This window comes from Mesoplodon mirus (genome assembly GCF_964341445.2).
Source record: "Mesoplodon mirus genome assembly, chromosome: 4".
NCBI classification, from domain to species: domain Eukaryota; kingdom Metazoa; phylum Chordata; class Mammalia; order Artiodactyla; family Ziphiidae; genus Mesoplodon; species Mesoplodon mirus.
In genome coordinates, this window is record NC_138979.1 from 1,124,241 (window position 1) to 1,142,604 (window position 18,364).

The 18,364-nt window shown below is 39.3% G+C and overlaps 1 protein-coding gene across 4 annotated transcripts in view; it reads right to left on the bottom strand.

Moving 5' to 3' along the window:
- MPP7 (MAGUK p55 scaffold protein 7) overlaps positions 1-18,364 on the bottom strand; it is a 267,602-nt gene that overhangs the window by 193,012 nt on the left and 56,226 nt on the right. For all 4 annotated transcript variants that reach the window (XR_014293831.1, XM_082618226.1, XM_082618227.1 and 1 more), the window contains exon 2: positions 13,055-13,225. Coding sequence is in view for 3 of the 4 variants with exons in the window: in XM_082618226.1 (XP_082474352.1) it covers positions 13,055-13,091 (37 nt within the window). In the remaining variant the exon portion in view is untranslated. The remainder of the gene's footprint in view (positions 1-13,054; positions 13,226-18,364) is intronic.

An 18,364-nucleotide genomic window follows, 5' to 3' on the forward strand; every position in this document is an offset into this window, starting at 1 on the left:
TGCACAACAAACTGGACAACCTAGAAGAAATGGGTAAATTCCTCAGAAACATACAACTTACCAAGAGTGAATCATAAACAGAAAATGTGAACAGACATTACTAATAAGGAGATTGAATTAGTAATCAAAAACCTCCCAACAAACAAAAGCCCAGGACCAGACGGCTGCACCGACGAATTATAGCAAACATTCAAAGAAGAATCAATGCCAATCCTTCTCAAGTCTTCCAAAAAATAGAAGAGGGACCACTTCCAAACTCATTTTACAAGGCCTGCATTACCCTAATATCAAAACCAGGCAAGGACAACACAAGAAAAGAGAACCACAAGCTAATATCCCTGATGAACATAGCTGTAAAAATCCTCAACAAAATATTAACAAATCAAATTCAACAATACATTAAAAAGGTGATACACGATAATCAAGTGGGATTTATTCCAGGAATGCAAGGATAGTTCAGCATCCGCAAATCAATCAGTTTGTGATACACCACATTTACAGAATGAATAATAAAAATCATATGATCATCTCAATAGATGCAGAAAAAGCATGTGACAAGATTCAACATTCCTTCATGATAAAAAGTCTCAACAAAGTGGGTATAAAGGGAACATACCTCAATATAATAATGGCCATTTAAGACAAACCCACAGCTAACATCAAGGTCAAAGGTGAAAAGCTGAAAGCATTTCTTCTAAGATCAGGAGCAGGACAAGGATGCTCACTCTCACCACTTTTATTCAACAAAGTATTGGAAGCCCTAGCCATGGCAATCAAACAAGGAAAAGAAATAAAAGGTATCCAAATCAAAAAGGAAGAAGTAAAACTGTAACTCTTTGCAGATGATGTGATATTATATATAGAAAACCATAACGAATCCACCAAAAAAAGTTACAATAAATAAATGAATTTATTAAAGCTGCAGGATACAAAATCATGCACAGAAATCTACTGTGTTTCCATACACTAAACTATCAGAAAGAGAAATTAAGAAAGTAATCCTATTTACAATTGCATCAAAAAGAATAAAATAATTAGAAACAGATTTTACCAATGACGTGAAAGACCTGTTCACTGAAAACTTTAAGACACTGATGGAAGAAACTGAAAAAGGCAAATAAATGGAAAGATATTCCACACTTAAGGATTGGAAGACTTAATATTGTTAAAATGTCCATACTACCCAAAGAAATCTATGGATTCAGTGCAATCCCTATGAAAATTCCAAAGGCATTTTTCACAGAAATAGAACAAACAGTCCTAAAATTTGTATGGAACCACAAAGACTGCAACAGCCAAAGCAAACTTGAGAAAGAAAAAGGTGGAGGCATAATGTTCCCTGATTTCAAACTATATTACAAAACTATAGTAAGCAAAACAGTATGGTAAGGATATAAAAACAGACACATAGATCAACTGAACAGAATAGAGAGCCCAGAAACATGCATCTGTGGTCATTCAATTTATGACAAAGGAGCTAAGAATATACAATGGGTAGAGGAAAGTCTCTTCAATAACTGGTGCTGGAAAAACTGGACAGCCACAGGCCAAAAAAAAAAAAAAAAGAAAAGAAACTAGACCACTATCTTACACCTTACACAAAAAATTAACTCAAAATGGATTAAAGATGTGAATGTAAGACCTGAAACCATAAAACTCCTAGAAGAAAGCATAGGCAGGAAGCTCCTTTGACACTGGTCTTGGCAATGATTATTTGGATTTGACACCAGAAGCAAAGGCAACAAAAGCAAAAGTAAACAAGCAGGACTACATAAAACTAAAGAGCTTTTGCACAGCAAAGGAAACCATCAACAAAATCAAAAGGCAACCTATAAAATAAAAATATTTGCAAATTATGGGGCTTCCCTGGTGGCGCAGTGGTTGCGAGTCCACCTGCTGATGCAGGGGATGCAGGTTTGTGCCCCGGTCCGGGAGGATCCTGAGTGCCACGGAGCGGCTGGGCCCGTGAGCCGTGGCCACCGAGCCTGCGTGTCCGGAGCCTGTGCTCCGCAGCGGGAGAGGCCAAAGCGGTGAGAGGCTCGCGTACCGCAAAAAAAAAAAAAATTTGTAAATTATATATATCATAAGGGGTTAAAAAGAAGGCAGATTATCTGAATAGACATTTTTCCAAAGAAGACATACAGAAGGCCAACAGGCACATGAAAAGATGTTCAACGCTGCTAATTATTAGAGAAATGCAAATCAACGCCACAATGAGATACCACCTCACATCTGTTAGAATGGCTACTATCAAAAAGATAAGAAATAACAAGTTCTGGTAAGGATGTGGAGAAAAGGGAACACTCGTGCACTGTTGGTGGAATTGTAAATTGGTGCACCCGCTATGGAGAACAGTAAGGAGGTGCTTCAAAAAAATTAAAAATAGAATTACCATATGATCCAGCATTTCCACTTCTGGGTATTTACCCAAGGCAAACAAAAAACACTAACTCAAAAAGATATATGCACCCCAATGTTCATTACAGTATTATTTACAATAGCCAAGATATGGAAACAACCTAAACGTCCATCGACAGATGAATAGATAAAATGTCACACACACACACACAATGGCATATTATTCAGCCATTGAAAAAAGAATGAAATCTTGCCATTTGTGACAATACGGGTGGACCTTGAGGGTATTATGCTAAGTGAAATGTCAGACAGAGAAAGACAAATACCGTATGATCTCACTTATATGTGGAATCTAAACACAGCAACAAGAAGCAGCAGCTCACAGGTACAGAGAACAGACTGGTGATTTCCAGAGGCAGGGGTGGAGGGCAGGCAAAATGAGTGAAGGGAGTAAAAAGGTACAAATTTCCAGTTATAAAAAGACATGGGGATGTAATATACAAAAGCATAAGCAATGTAAGAAAAAACTGACCTGTGTCACTCAAGGGTCAACTGATCATGGCCAACAAGCCATGAAAAGATGCTCGACATCATTAGTCGTTAGGAAAATGCACACAAAAACCACCATGAGCTATCACTTCACCCCTACTAGGATGACTATAATTTTAAAGCTACGTAAAATAACAAGTATGGATGAGGATATAAACTCTCATACATTGCTGGTGAAAATATAAAATGGTGCAGACCAGAGAACAGTCTGGTGGTTCCTCAGAAAGCTAAACACAGAATCCGACCAGGAAACTTTGTTCCTAGGCACATACCTAAAAGAACTGAAATCAGGGGTTCAAACAGATACTTGAACAACAATTTACATTGCAGCATTATTCACAATGGTCAAAAGGTAGAAACATCTCTAGTGTCCACCAGCAGAAAAATGGATAAACAAAATTCAGTATGTACATACAAAAGAATATTCTTCAACCATAAAAGGGAATGTAGTTTTGATACATGGATCAGAACATGGATGTACCTTGTAAACATTATGTTAAGTAGTGTTAAGACAGTCACAAAAGGACAAATATTACATGACTCCATGTATAGGAAATATCTGAAATAGGCAAAATCGAGAGACAGAAAGTAGAATGGTGACTGTCAAAAGATGGCAGTCGGGGGCAAGTGGAGTTATTGCTAAACGGATACAGAGTTTCTGTTTGGGGTGATGAAAATGTTTTGGAAATAGATAGTGGTGATGTCTGCACAACATATATATATATATATTTTTGGCAGTACACAGGCCTCTCACTGTGGTGGCCTCTCCCGTTGTGGAGCACAGGCTCCGGACACGCAGGCTCAGCGGCCATGGCTCATGGGCCCAGTTGCTCCGCGGCATGTGGGATCCTCCTGGACTGGGGCACGAACTCGTGTCCCCTGCATCGGCAGGTGGACTCTCAACCACTGCGCCACCAGGGAAGCCCTGCACAACATTTTGAATATAATTAATGCCACTAAATTGTATATTTAAAATGGTTAATATGGCAAATTTTATATTATATACATTTTACCTCAATTTAAAAAAACTTAGAAGTGAAAAAAAAAACCAAAACTATATAGACATCACTAAATACTGCATTCCTTACAGCTAAAACAGAGGTCACACTATTGCCATAAAGATTATAAGATGAGCCTCAGAATGAAAGACAAATATTATGCAATGAATGAAAATTACTGGCAAAATTCCTACACGAGATGACTCTGTGGGACTCTCTGTACCAGCAAAGGTATGCACTGGGGAAGAGTTACTGCTATCATGGAGGCGTGCTGGCACATGCTGACTGTACCCTTTGGAGGAAACTACTGGCAGGACAGAAGCTGAGACAGTCTCCACCTGTGAGCCACTGGGAGAAAATGCCACGTAGTGACTTTTCTGTTAAACACTGAAAACCCCATACTACCTGGAGAGAAACTTCTTCACTTAGTTCATAAACATTTTGTGAGCAGAGACGAGGATGGACATAAGTGTACTGATTCAGTTTAAAGGGGGCACAAGCTCTATGCACAAAGAAGTACACTACCACCAAAAAGAAAAAAACTTGTACCCAAATGTGGGTTCACACACTGCTTTCTGTTCACACATAACAGCTACCCGTCAACCACATGCCTAATGAGCTCAACTTGCTGAGGAAGGGAACTGTGAAAATATGAACGTGGTCAGCGCAAAGCTACAGAGTATACTTCTTTGGGGGAACTATCAGAAGAAAAGAGCAGCAAGGTCAACAATGAAATGTACAATCAAGGAGGGGAAATGATCACATTAGCCTTTTAAGTGAAAGATGAGACCAAAACGCCTTCATGACAGACAATGCTAATAAAGTCCATTTTGTTATTTCAAATGGCTTCCTTTAGTGGTGTATCTCAGTGATATACTCAGTATCTCCAAGAACATGAATCTATCACTTTAAAGGTAAAAACATCATGATTTTGATGTGCGAAATAAGGTTAGCCAGATTTCCTAACAAGACTGATCTATGGTGCAAACAACATTTTCAAGAACTAAACAACTTATTTTTTTTAACTTTTTAATTAATTAAAAACAATGCAGGGATGTAAAGGGGATCATATATAGCTCCAGAAAGAATTATTAAAAATGGAAGACAGGTGAGAGTTACTCAGAGAAAAGAATGAGAGTGCCAAGAGAGGTAAATCCAGAAGAGTGACATGAGAAATAAGGGACACAGAAAAAGTCTTACACATATTCAACTGACACACAGAAAGAGAAATGAGAGAAAGAATGGAGTACAGGTAATATCTGAAGTGATAACAACCGAAAATTTTCCAGAATTCATGAAATACATTAACACATACATCCAAAAAGCCAAAAGAATTCTAAAAAAATAGAAAAAAAAGAAATTCTACCTAGACACAGAGCAAGAATAGAACTATAGATACCCAAATCAAAAAAGAAAATCTTAGAGAAAGAAGATAGATTACTTTAAAACAGAGAGTCTGACAGCTGATTTCTAAATAGCAACTTTAAAGATATTGTTTCTTCATCTTCTCGTTCCTAGTACACTGAAAAAATAATAATGCCAACCTAGAATTCTATGCTTAGTAAGAATACCTTTCAAAATGAAGGCAAATGAAAGCATATCCGACAGGACAACAGACACCGTTGGACATCAGTAGACCTTCAACAGTGGAAATTCTAAAGATTTTTACATTAAGCAGATGAAAAGTCATCTTGGATGAAAATGCCAAGTTGTAAGATGCTATGACGCTGACATCTTCAAGGTTTGGGTTTTGTTTTTTCATAGAGAATTAAAATACATGACACGATAGCATATGAACGGGGAGGGAAGCGTACAGGGTAAACGTGTTCCAAGTAAGGTCTTGGGATTGTCCAGGATGACAGTAAAGGTACAGATCAACGGGGGAGTTTATGATAAAGGATGCATGTCGTAATTTCTAAGGTAGCCACTAAAAATAGAGAAAGAGAGTGTATAACTTAAAAATAATTAAGGGGAAATCTAAAATGATAAAAAGAAGTACTCTAATGAACCCACAAGAACAGAAGAGAACAGGAGTGAAGACTTTCCAACACACTACATGACTGTGAAAATCTGACGAGAGAATGAGAAAGGAAAATTACAGGCTAAAATCACTCATCAACACAGATATTAAAACTGTAGATAAAATGTGAGCAAGCCAAATCCAGCAGGCTATATGAAAGGGATAATAAATTAGGAGCAAATTGGGCTTATCCCTAAAATGCCAGTTAGCTTAACATTCAAAAATCAGTGATATTTGCTATATTGAGATTTACAGGAAACAAATCATATGATTACAATGAACAAATAAAATGCACTTGACAAAATTCAATGGCTAGTGATTTTTTAAAAGTTTTCTGCAAACTAAGAATAAAAGGAAACTTCCTTAATCTAATAAAGGGCATATATGAAAAAAACCTAGAGCAAGCGTGACAAAGAAGAAATGCTGAAGTGACTCCTTTTGAGATCTAGAACTAAAAACGAGGATGCTGAGAGTCACAGTGACAGTCAACACTGTAATCAAGGTCCCATATGGCAGCTCTGCCCACACGCGAGAAAGGACAGTCTTTACAACGTCACGGTGGGACAGCTGGACATCCACGCGGGAAAAATTAATCTGTAGCCTACTTCACACCTTACACAAAATCTATTCTAGAGTATTAAAATCAAAATGTAAAAGGAAAAAGGAATAACTTCCTGACCATAGGCTAAGGAACAGTTCATGAATAAAATACAGAAATCAATCACCATAAAGGACGTGGTGATGAGCTGCACTGAAATGTGTGACTTCTGCATGTGGACTAGGGTAGGCAGCAAGAAGAGTGAGAAGACAGGCCACGGAACAAGAGAAGACGGCTGTCAGCTGGCAAAGCTGACAAAGGACGGAATCCAGAACACAGAAAAATGTCCTACACAGAAGACCAGGCAATTGAAAAGTAAGCAAAAGATTTAAATCGGTACTTCACGAAAGAGAAAATCGAAATGGCCAATGTGAAAATGTGTTCAACCTCATAAATAACCAAGAAGTGCAGATTAAAACTACCATGAGCTACCACTACATATGGACCACCATGAGCAACAGATACAGATATGGACTGACAGGGTCTTTCCCACATCCTGGAGGAGGAAAGGGGCTGAATGTGGAGTGAATAAATGGGTCACGCCCATGTGATGAAGCCACCATAAACATCCCAGTACTGTGGCGTTCAGCGAGCTTCTGTGTTGGTGAACACTCTACACACAGGAAGGTGATGGACCCCAACTCCCACAGGGACGGAGTCTCCTGATCTCTGGACCCTTCCAGACCTCACCCTACGTATCTCCTCATCTGTATCCTTTATCCTGTCTTTCATTACACAGTCACCTGACAAGGATGAGTTAAATCTTTCCCTTAGTTCTGTGAGCTGTTCTAGCAAAGGACAGAATGCAAGGAGGCGGCTGTGGGACCCCACTCTGCAGCCACGCCAGACAGAGCTGTGGGCAACCTGGGGGCCTATTACTTGTAACTGGTATCCAAAGTTGGGGCGTCTTATGGGGACTGAGCCTGTGAGGTCTGCGCGACCGCCAGCGTGTGTCAGAACCGAGCTCTGGGACACCCAGTTGGTGTCGCAGAGAACTGCTCGGTGTCAGGGAAACCCACACACCTGGAGTGAGAGCTCCTGTGTGTCAGGAGTACTGTCTATACAAGTATCCTGCACTTCTCCTTTGCAGGCTGGACCGCCTTTCTCTTCTCTTAAAGTAAATATTGCAAAATCACTGTCGTAGGAAGAGGCAATCAAAAAGTAGACAGCCAAAAAATAAAGAAGAAAACCAAGTATAGAGGTATGTCAGGCAGCTCACTAAAATATTATGCTTTTCCCCTGGATTTTGTAATATTTATTTTATGCATCCACTTTTAAAAATTCATAATTTGCTATTTTTTCCTCTTTCTAGTCACCACTAACCTAAAAAAAGTTCATGTGGTAAAATTCCATTTATAAAGCTCAACAATGGGCAAAATTAAACCAAAGTGCCCAGGGATGCTTAAAACATACGTCTTACATACACTGTGAGGCAGGATATTCTTCTTTGCGGTCCGTCGCCATGGCGGCTGGGGAGACAGTGAGTGCAGGAAGCGCACGGGATGCTCTCAAGGGTTCAGTTTCTTTCCTCAGGTGGTGGCCACGTAGATGTTGGCATTATAATCACTCTTAAAACTGTACTATGGGGCTTCCCTGGTGGCGCAGTGGTTGAGAGTCCGCCTGCCGATGCAGGGGACACAGGTTCGTGCCCCGGTCCGGGAGGATCCCACGTGCCGCGGAGCGGCTGGGCCCGTGAGCCATGGCCGCTGAGCCTGCACGTCCGGAGCCTGTGCTCCGCAATGGGAGAGGCCACAACAGTGAGAGGCCCGCGTACCGGGAAAAAAAAAAAAAAAAACTGTACTATGAAAGTTTTATATGCATTTCTGTATATATATTATATTCCACATTATATGATATTTGTGAAATTCAGACCTAATGAATTTGTAAAACTAAAACTAACACAGGTACTATGCAGGGAAAGAACGATTCCATAAGATTAAAAACAGAACGGAACTATCACAGGAACGGAAACAAGATCAGCTCTCTAGTTGATAAAAGCTGTGCCCCAAGGAGGGACAGGTAACAGTTTGGACACTACGACACACGCACACTGGGCTGAATAATTCAGTAGATAGATGGTGCGTGGTGGGTGGTGGTAGCCAGCGGGAATTTACAGACAAGGGAAGGAGGCTAAAATGATCCATTTCCTATGGATTAGAGTTGGAGACACCAGTAAGAACTCATATGTAGCTTAATATACTTACAGATGATTGCACATAGAAATGTTCATATATGTGCATATATACACAGGTCAGTATACACACATGTATTTCTTTGCTCTGCCAGATGAGAGGGCCTAAAAGAAAAAACACTGTGCAAACCTATCATCCAGATCTTGGTTTCTAATCCCATTCCCTAATAAAAGGAGCTGGTGGTCCTTTGAGAAATGGCTCATTCTAGACGGGGCACTGCAAGATTAACCTGAAGCATCCCGTCATGCCCAAAGTAAGGAAGCGTTTAAAACAAGCCCCTGTGGATAGGGATACGTCAAAGAAACCAACTGAAAAAGCTCCCAGTGGCCCCAAAGCTGGGACAATTTGAACAACAAAATAAGTGAAGTAGAATTGAATTATGTCCCGAAGTGTCAATAAACATCCAAGAGTCCACACGGATATGAAAAAGGATTGAATAAATTCATGGAAGAGAAGAGAGAAAGTATTCCAAATACGTTACAGGGATACGTCACCCTGAAGGAGAGCAGGACACACCCCCTTCGAATGTGAGAGGCACGCAGACGTCCTTCCCCAGAGCACAGCGGGACAGGGTGGGCAGACAGAGTCACTTTCCAGTGGGGACGTGCGGCAAAGGTCACGTCAGCCACTTAATCAGCATCAACAGTCATAAACCAAGTCGACAGCACGTCCCCTTAACATACAATATGACGACAGTGGCACTTTACATCAGACAAATTCCAACAGAGGGAATTCCACTACATATCTGACCAGTACTACACTCGAAAACGGTCAAGGTCGTCAAACACAAGGAAAGTCTAAGGAAACTTCACAGCCAAGAGGAGCCTAATGAGACAAGGTCAACTAAATATAATGTGAGACCCTGGACCCAAAAAAGGATATTAACGGAAACTAAGAAAATCTGAATAAAGTATAGATTTTAGCTAATAATAATGTATCAGTACTGATTTTCTAATTGAAATGAATGTACCAAACTAAGGTAAGATGTTCATAATCAGGGCAACAAGTATAAAGGATATTGGAACTCTGTCTTATCTTCATAATCGTTCTCTAAAATTAAAATTACTCTAAAAATAAAGTTCATTTAAAAAAAATTTTTTTAACAAGATCACCAGAGCATAATAGCCAAGAAAGAAAACCCAGAACATATGTACACACGAGAGGGGCTAACACACATTTACGTAAAAAGGCTGGGCTATTGAGTGAGTGATTTGGGGACTACAGGCTCTTCACATGGGAAGTATGTTAAGATTTGATTACTGTCTCATTCCACATGCAAACTAGTTGGACGGAAATTCCAAATGTGTAAAATCAAATTTTTAAAATTATTATTATTATTTTGTTTTAGGCCACGCCGTGCGGCATGCGGGATCTTAGTTCCCCGACCAGGGATCGAACCTGCGCCCGCTAAGTTGGGAGCATGGAGTCTTAACCACTGGACCGCCAGGGAAGTCCCCAAAATTTTTTAATTATTAAAAGAAGATCTTAGAGACTATCTTCTCAATCCTGCCTTAGGTTGGAAAGACCTTCTTAAGCAGAAGGAAAAAAGCATTCACCACACAGAAAATATTGATTTGTCCATATAAAAGTTTTCAACTTCTATTTTAAAAATGATACTATTTAAGGAAGAAAAAAAGGACAAATGACTGGCCAGAAGAAATGGTGTTCAACCTAAAATGACCCAAAGGGTTCATACACAAAATACAAATAAATACTGCAAATAAATAAGAAAATGATAAACCAATAGACTAATGGGGAAAGGATAAGAACAAACAAATCACAGAGGAATCATGGCCATTAAACAAAGGGAAACGTGCTCAATGTTGGTAGTCATGCACATTTCACGCTTAAGATACCGTATTTTCCCCATCAGGTTGGTAAAAATTATACGGACATAATATTGAATATTGCCAAGAACATGGGGGAAACGATTTTTAAGGTACCGTCCATGGATTGTTAAATGGTTTAACACCTCTGGAGGACAATTTGACAACATCCACTAAATGTGTACATCTTTTCTCCTAAAATATTACAAAAGGAACAAAACCAGGGCTTTCATTAAGAGTAGTCTGGTTCATTACACAATGTAATGTGACACAATGGAAAACTATGCGTTAGTTGAAGAGAATTTGGAGGATCTATGTTTATCTATACATACAGATGTATGCACACACACATATCATAGAAATACCTCTTTGAGACATTAATTGGTGTAGAAAGAAAGTCACAGAACAATCCATAGAGTATGACAGAATCTGTGATTTAAAAATAAGAAAAAAAGACAAAACAATATACTTATGTACACACACATTTACTTACAAAGGCACATAAGTGCTTAATGTACAGAAAATTCTTGCAGGGTACTCATCAAACTGAGAAAGAAAAGGAGACTGGGGGAAGGGGAACAGCGGGTAGGAAGGGTTTCTTTCCTTTTCTCATCTGTGTAGTTTTATGTATGACTTGTGTTACTAACTGTTTGCTCTCAGAGGAAGAGGAAGTGGTGGAAGTTTACACAGCAAGCACTTCCCCACGTGAGTACCATGCGTGCACTGGGGACACTCTGAGTCACACCCTCTCCCACTGCGTGAGAACCGCCCTTCAGCTATGCTAACGCTGTTCCCCTGGAGACCACTGCTAAGCAATGCTGCTGACAGTAACACTGACCCTTGACGGATCAATGGCATCTGGTCTACAAGGAAGGACAAGGGAACGTAGCCTCTGATGGGTGCCCACACCCTGGGGCCCCCCTGAATGCAGTGACTCTTAAAACAATCTCCTCTGCCCAACTCAAACCTTATTGGGACACACTGGTCAAAAACTATCGCAAAGCCGGGAGTGAGTCGCACCAGTATTTTAGATTTGCACCAAGCGGGCCAGCTATGCGTGCTAGAGTCCTTTTTCCATTCTAAACAGCCTATGGTATTTTTCACGACTGACGCCTAAACTGCCACTTTAATCATTCCCCATGTTAGGTGTAATCAACAATATTTTGCATTCAATTAAACTAAGGCATTTTTTGGTGAACGGCAAGGCAGAAAACTTATTTACTACATAAACTGTAGTAAATTTATGGTTCAAATAAATTTTATCTATAATTTCCCAAACCACGACGGAAACTTAAATCATTCATTTTATACAGTGGAACACAATGTGGGACTATATAAAAACTGAGAGAAAAAAAATTTGGTCCAAAGGAGCTGCTTCCAAGTTCACGTCTTGAGAAAAAAAAGATTTTTATGTAATTTAAAAATCAAAATCACTTCCTAAGAAAAACTAATCCTTAGTGTAAATCACAGTAGAAAAACATTATTCTTGATGGATAAAGACAAGAAAAAACTTGCCAAAGTGTAAGTATGGCTCTGCTTGAAACAGCAAAGAATGATACGGGCAAATAGTGCACATGAGAAGGTCAGGGTCACCGAACACAATGCAAAATCACATTTGTGATTCGGCTCTTTAAAAATTAGGGTGCCAGTGACTGTCCAGGACAAGACATATCTCAGCTGGTTACAGAAGGGTGTTAATGGGACCAACTCAGTGTGGTTAGTGTAACAAAGCCCATCCCTTTGGCCACACTCTGTGCCACCCCCTCTTCTGAGCGGTCTGAAAAATGCAAGCTACAGCTCCCCAACCCCACTCGCATTCTGTTTTAATAATTCTGAGCAGGGTCCAGGAATCTACATTTTTCTAAAGTGCTGATTCCGGGGAACCCCAGAAAAGGGCTTCAAAGGGGCACTGACCACCCCCATCCCACCTTCTAAATCAGGTCAGAAAGAGGGGAATTCACACATACATACATGCATGAGTTTTTTTCCCTTTCTTGTAAATCTTTAAGTATCACTAAGTCTTACAACTGATAACAATGTGCTTGTTTTAGTTGAGTTCTTTAACGACATATATCAACTTCAGAACAGTGTTCACCTCTGGACAGAAAAAAAGAAAATAGAAAAATGGGGGGAAAAAATGAGAGGTCTGAGCAAATATGGCCAAAAAAATTCATAGCTATGATTAAAGTAGAGTGACAGGTAATATGAGTACCATGATATCTTCCACACTTTTCTGTATCTTTAAAATACTTAATCTTTAAAAGAGAAATGTAAATGTATGGCATTATTCCATAATGCAAACCAGCACAAGGGCATCAGCACGGAGCCCTCAGGACCCGAGAAAGCGGTCCGCCCACGCCCTCCAGTCACGTTTATCCTGAGGCCATGATGGCCCTCACTTTGGTTTCAGAAAGACAAGCCTGTCTGCAGTCGCTTAAAGCAATGCTGGTTTTCACTGTGAACTGGACGATTTGTAAGGATGGGAGGAAAAGTGCCCCTCACGGGCTCCATACCTGTGTCGCTCCCCGAGCCTGCGGACAGCGCGGGCATGATGCAGGATGCGGGATGCAGGCTGAGCTGGGCCCTGAACTGCCAACACGCTCTGTTCAAAGGCGGCAGGGATGCCAACCCCAAGGCCTGCAGCCACGCTGTCTACCCAGATCTATGTCTTCTGCAGTCCGTTTCTACAAAGAAAAGGAACACATTAAAAATAGAAGAGGCAAGATTACTAAATTGCAACTTTCTGTAACTAATTCAAAATGCTGATTCCAACACTTTATTAGGGAGATCACAACCTTCACAATTTCTTCTACAGACCACAGACAAATGTGAAGTGGGAGAGTTTTTTATTTCGACGTGGGATTTCTAATTAAAAACATGAAAGCTCTTCGTGAATGTGTCAAGGTTTCCTTAAAGATTTTTACAGTTGGTTTGAGAACCACTGACTGCATAGATGGAGAACTTGAGGAAGCTTTTGTAAGCCAACGTCATCCTAAAATTCCTCCCTTCTGTTAGAATTCAAAACTGTATTCCTAAACGTAGAGCAGAGATTCTCTAAATTGTCAACAACTTATAACTAATTGTAATTTTTTTAAGTAACTCATCCTAATACGACAACTGCAAAGTTCTCTAACTGAAGATTACAAACAACCTTGAAAGAATACTAGAATTGAAGCAAGATATTATTATAGATTTACAGAACTGTTGATAATCTATGCTAAACCTAACAATCCAAGCTAATATATGAAAATAAATTGTTTTAGTAAAAACTAAGTTTTGATGTATCTTGGAAAATATCAATTTTTTAAATAACTATTTTAAGTTATGTTTATCCCAAAACAAGCAGTAAAGGCACTATTGTATAGTAACTAAAAGCAAGGGCTCTACTGTTTGCTTAATCTCTAATCCTGCTAGCTCTGTGATCTTGGACAAGTTATTTAATCTTATTAAGCCTTAATTTCCTTATATGCAAATGAAGAGAACAGCAATTTAGAACTGCTGGATAATCCAATGAACACCCTTCAAACAATGAATGCTAACTATTACGATTGGGTTTTTAAAATTCAGGTAATGAGATTATAAAATGAAAACATAAAAGTAGCAAGATTAAAATTTACATTGGCCTACACCTAGGAGGACGCCATGTGGTTTAAATTTGGACCACGGCTGTCTAATAACGGAAAATGCTCCGCATTTACATTTTTCAGAAATCAGAAGAACCACACAACGTGTTTAAATTCTCTTTTTAATGCATTTCCCCCAGTTCTCTATAAAGCAAGTTCGTTCGGTGATTTAAAAGCATATTTTAACATATATTAACAAGAAAAACAGATACTGTAAACATCTGAAAAACTGGCTCACTTCAATTCTTAAAGCCTTTAAATTGCTGATTCATATTACAGAATAAAGAAAATGAGCTTGCCAAATTCCTCATGAAAAAATTAAAACTATAAGATTCTATTAAAGCCTTCTAAATTAGCTTCTTAATTATCAAAGTAAACGTTAGCATAAAAATATTCACCATCAAATAGACTATCTTGGACCAGGCAACCCGGTGCAATGTCTTGAGTTTTGTTTTACATTACAAAGGTTGACGTAGTTAAAATACACATACAAATTCATACAGAGATCCTCTGTGTTAATTAAAAATATGAAGGCAGTTATTTTAAATACCAAGTGAAAACATAAATCACTAAGCTAAAAATAAGACAGAAAAAGGTAAAGCAAGGCTTCATTAGTGCCCGTCTCTGAAGCTGTTTTCCCTAATAATTCTAAAAGGCAACTCTGCTTTGTTTTCATAAGTTATCCTAACAATCAGGATTAAGATTCAACTACATAAAGTGCTCCTCGACTCAAACGCAAAGCAAATAAAAAACAGACCATACATAATTTAAAAAATGCATTCAATTAGTAAACTTTTGTTTTGCTGCTGAGAAAAAAGGGAAAAACGGTTATAACTTGTAAAGTATATGCACGCATATTTCTACCATTAGGACAAAAGGCATATACGTAGGTATGTAGGTAGGTATTTATTATAGTGTGTATGTATGTAATTTAAGCACTTTATGCCATAAATCATAATTTGTACAGTACAGATTACCTAACTACAGAAATACACATACTATATAATCTGTACCATGCAAACTACAACTTTCTTCAAGCCTTAAAGAACTTACCATGTTTCAATTTCATAAACCACATACAACATATAAGCCAATTTATGCTTAAAACAAACATCCTATTAATACTAAAACCACCTTACATTTCACATCAAAATATCCTCCTGAGTTGATGCTGCAGCTTTCCACGTATGCCATATACAAAAGATTTTATTACAGTATTTCTCATCTTTTATTTCACAATAAACACTCAAGGTTAAGTTTTTTCCAAAGTTATATTATTTAAGAAATATATGCTACAAGATAATTATCTTCTCAGAACACACACAAGTACATTAATAAAAAAAAAATGGTTTGATAAAATCCCAACCAGGAAAATGGTTAATATTCTGTGGAACGAAGCAGAGTTGCTGGGTTTAACTTTCAAACTGAGCTAAATTTCTGTAGTAATCATGTTATTTTCTTTGGCTAAACTTATTTAAAATGCTTTGGAATTTGTCAGAATCCAGCCATGATTATTACTGACTGTTGTATGGAATCGATTTACTACAACACAAAAATACCAGCTGTTACAGTACGTCCTGAGAGGGATTACCGAATATTCTTAAATTGAAGTTCAATCCATCTTTCCATAAAAAAGAGAGCGACCCAAACGCCAGGAACGAAACTGCAGTGTCAAGTGCACCTGAAGCATTTACGATCCCCAATAGAACCATTACAACCCTACTTTAAAAGGGCTTATTTTTGAACTTTCATTATTCCAGTCATACCGTGCTTCTATGTATCACACTGTATCAGGTTCTTCTGGCATCCGTCATATGGAAACAGTGAACTATGCAAAGGTCTAGAACCTACAATGTTCAGTTTCTACCCGTCCTGGGCAATGCTTAGGGCTCCCGGGGCACTCATGACATCTAGTGGTCAACCACAGAAGTGCAAGTGTCTGTAGCAGAAAGTTTTTTGAGTTTCCCCTAAAAAAAGTCTTAACTGCACCCAGTGAAATGACCATCTGCAAAAACTTTTATTAATGTGTGCGCATGCGCATGCGCGCGCGCGCGCGCACACACACACACACACACACACACACACTCCTCCTGTGTATCTCCTCCACTATCAATACTTCACTTCTGACAGCAGATGTGGTTTTCCACACCCCACGCAGATCTGTGACACCAGCTGGGCGACCTACAATAAAACTCAGTTCTGACACTGTCTACCTGGAATAGGGCCAGACACCACAAGGTAAGGGCTCAGCCCCACAAGACTGGCCCCCTTCTGATGTCACCTGCAAACCCAGGTTGTCACCTGTGCTTCTCATCGACTGACTAGACATCAGTTTCCCCCAGCTCCCTCAGGTTCACTGAATTTGCCCCAGGGGCTCACAGAACTCAGGAAAACATTTACTTTTTAGGTTACTGGTTAACTGTAAAAGGAAATGATGAGGAACAGCCAGACAGAAGAGTTGCACAGGGCGAGGTGGAGCTTCCACCCCTTCCCTGGGAGCCGCCCTCTTCCAAATCTCCATGTGTCCGCAACCTGGAAGCTCTCCAGACCCTAGGCTTTTGGGGTTTTATGGAGGCTTCGTCACACAGGCATGGTTGATTAAATCACTGGCCCACTGGTGCCTGAACTCAACCTCCAGCCCCTCTCCCCTCCTTGGAGGTTGTGGGGTGGGACTGAAAGCTCCAACCCTCCAGTCAAGGTTGGTTGCCCTCGCCACCAGCCCCAGTCCATAAGGGCTTCCCAAAAGTCACCTCGTTAACATAAACAAAGGTATGGCTGAAAGTAGTTAGGAAAAACGGAAGACACCTTTGTCACTCTTATCACTTAGGAAATTCCAAGGGTTTTAGAAGCAGAAAGGGTTACACAGAACACCAAATATGTATTTATTATATAAATCACAATATTTCACACACACGCACGAGGTTAACACAGATGAATGAGAAATCAGGTACTGGACCTAATTTTCCAAACTCACGCCCTCTCTATTTGGAAGAGTATTCAAGAATATGAAAACTTTTAATTAACTGTCATCATAAATAAACTAATAATAATAGTAACATCCCATCATTTCAAGAGACAGTAACTGTGCCCAGTAATCCAACTGTAGATTACTTCATGAGTTACAAATACTCTCAACTTACACTTTCAAAACCTAACAGAGCAATAACACACACAAAAAGGGTAAACCCTTTTTTAACAAATCTGACATTAAGAAAAAAAAAACTCTACCTGAAAGATGCATGAGTTGTATTAGCCAATGCAAGCAGCAAATCTTCATAAATTATAATTGTTAGAAAATACAGGAAGCAATGCAGGTAGGTGGCATCAATCTGCTTATAGAAAATGGTATTTAAACCTTTTATACCATCAGTTCTCAAAGTTTGGTCTGCAGACACCAGTGGTCTCTGCAATCCTTTGAGAGGCGCCCCTGAAGTCAAACTATTTTCATAAAACCATCAAGATGGTATTTGCCTTTTGCAATGTGTGGACATTTGCACCAATGATGAAAAGTACTGGTGGACAAAACCATGGGTACCTTAGCACAAATCAAGGTAACAGTACCAAATGGAAACTATTCGCCCTAGTTAATTACTTCACTACCAAGCAGTCTCATTAAAAAAAAAAAAAAAAAAAGACGGAAGGGCATTGACTTTAGAATGTCCTTAATAAAGTAGTAAAATTAATAATAACTGACTCTTGAGGCGTTGCTAATGATAAAGCATAAACACTCAAGCAAAAAAATAGAATTTTATAAAACCTGTGTCCACTAGAGGCGGTCCTCGCTTTGCAAGGCACCGTGTTAACCGAAATGCAAGCATCCTGAAACCAGTTCCCGCTCTGCGCAGGTCCACCAGCTTCCCAAAACCCACAGGCTCTTCCAAGATCAGTGGTGATATGAGCAAATGTGATTTTTTTTATATTGTGTCAACCTGTGGATAGTGAACCAATATTTTTGAAATTATCAATGCATAATATTTTAAAAAATAATGTGTGAATAAAAGATCCAGTCAAAACGCAGGACAGTCCAACAGATTTGAAAGTTCCAATATGATATGTCTGTTGATGTATTTTCAGATTCCATACTGCAACACTGAAACTACCATATGTCAAGTTTTGAGGTACAGTTGACCCCTGAACAACAACGGGCTTCATCTGCATGGCTCCACTTATACACAGATTTAACAGGACTACAGGATCCAC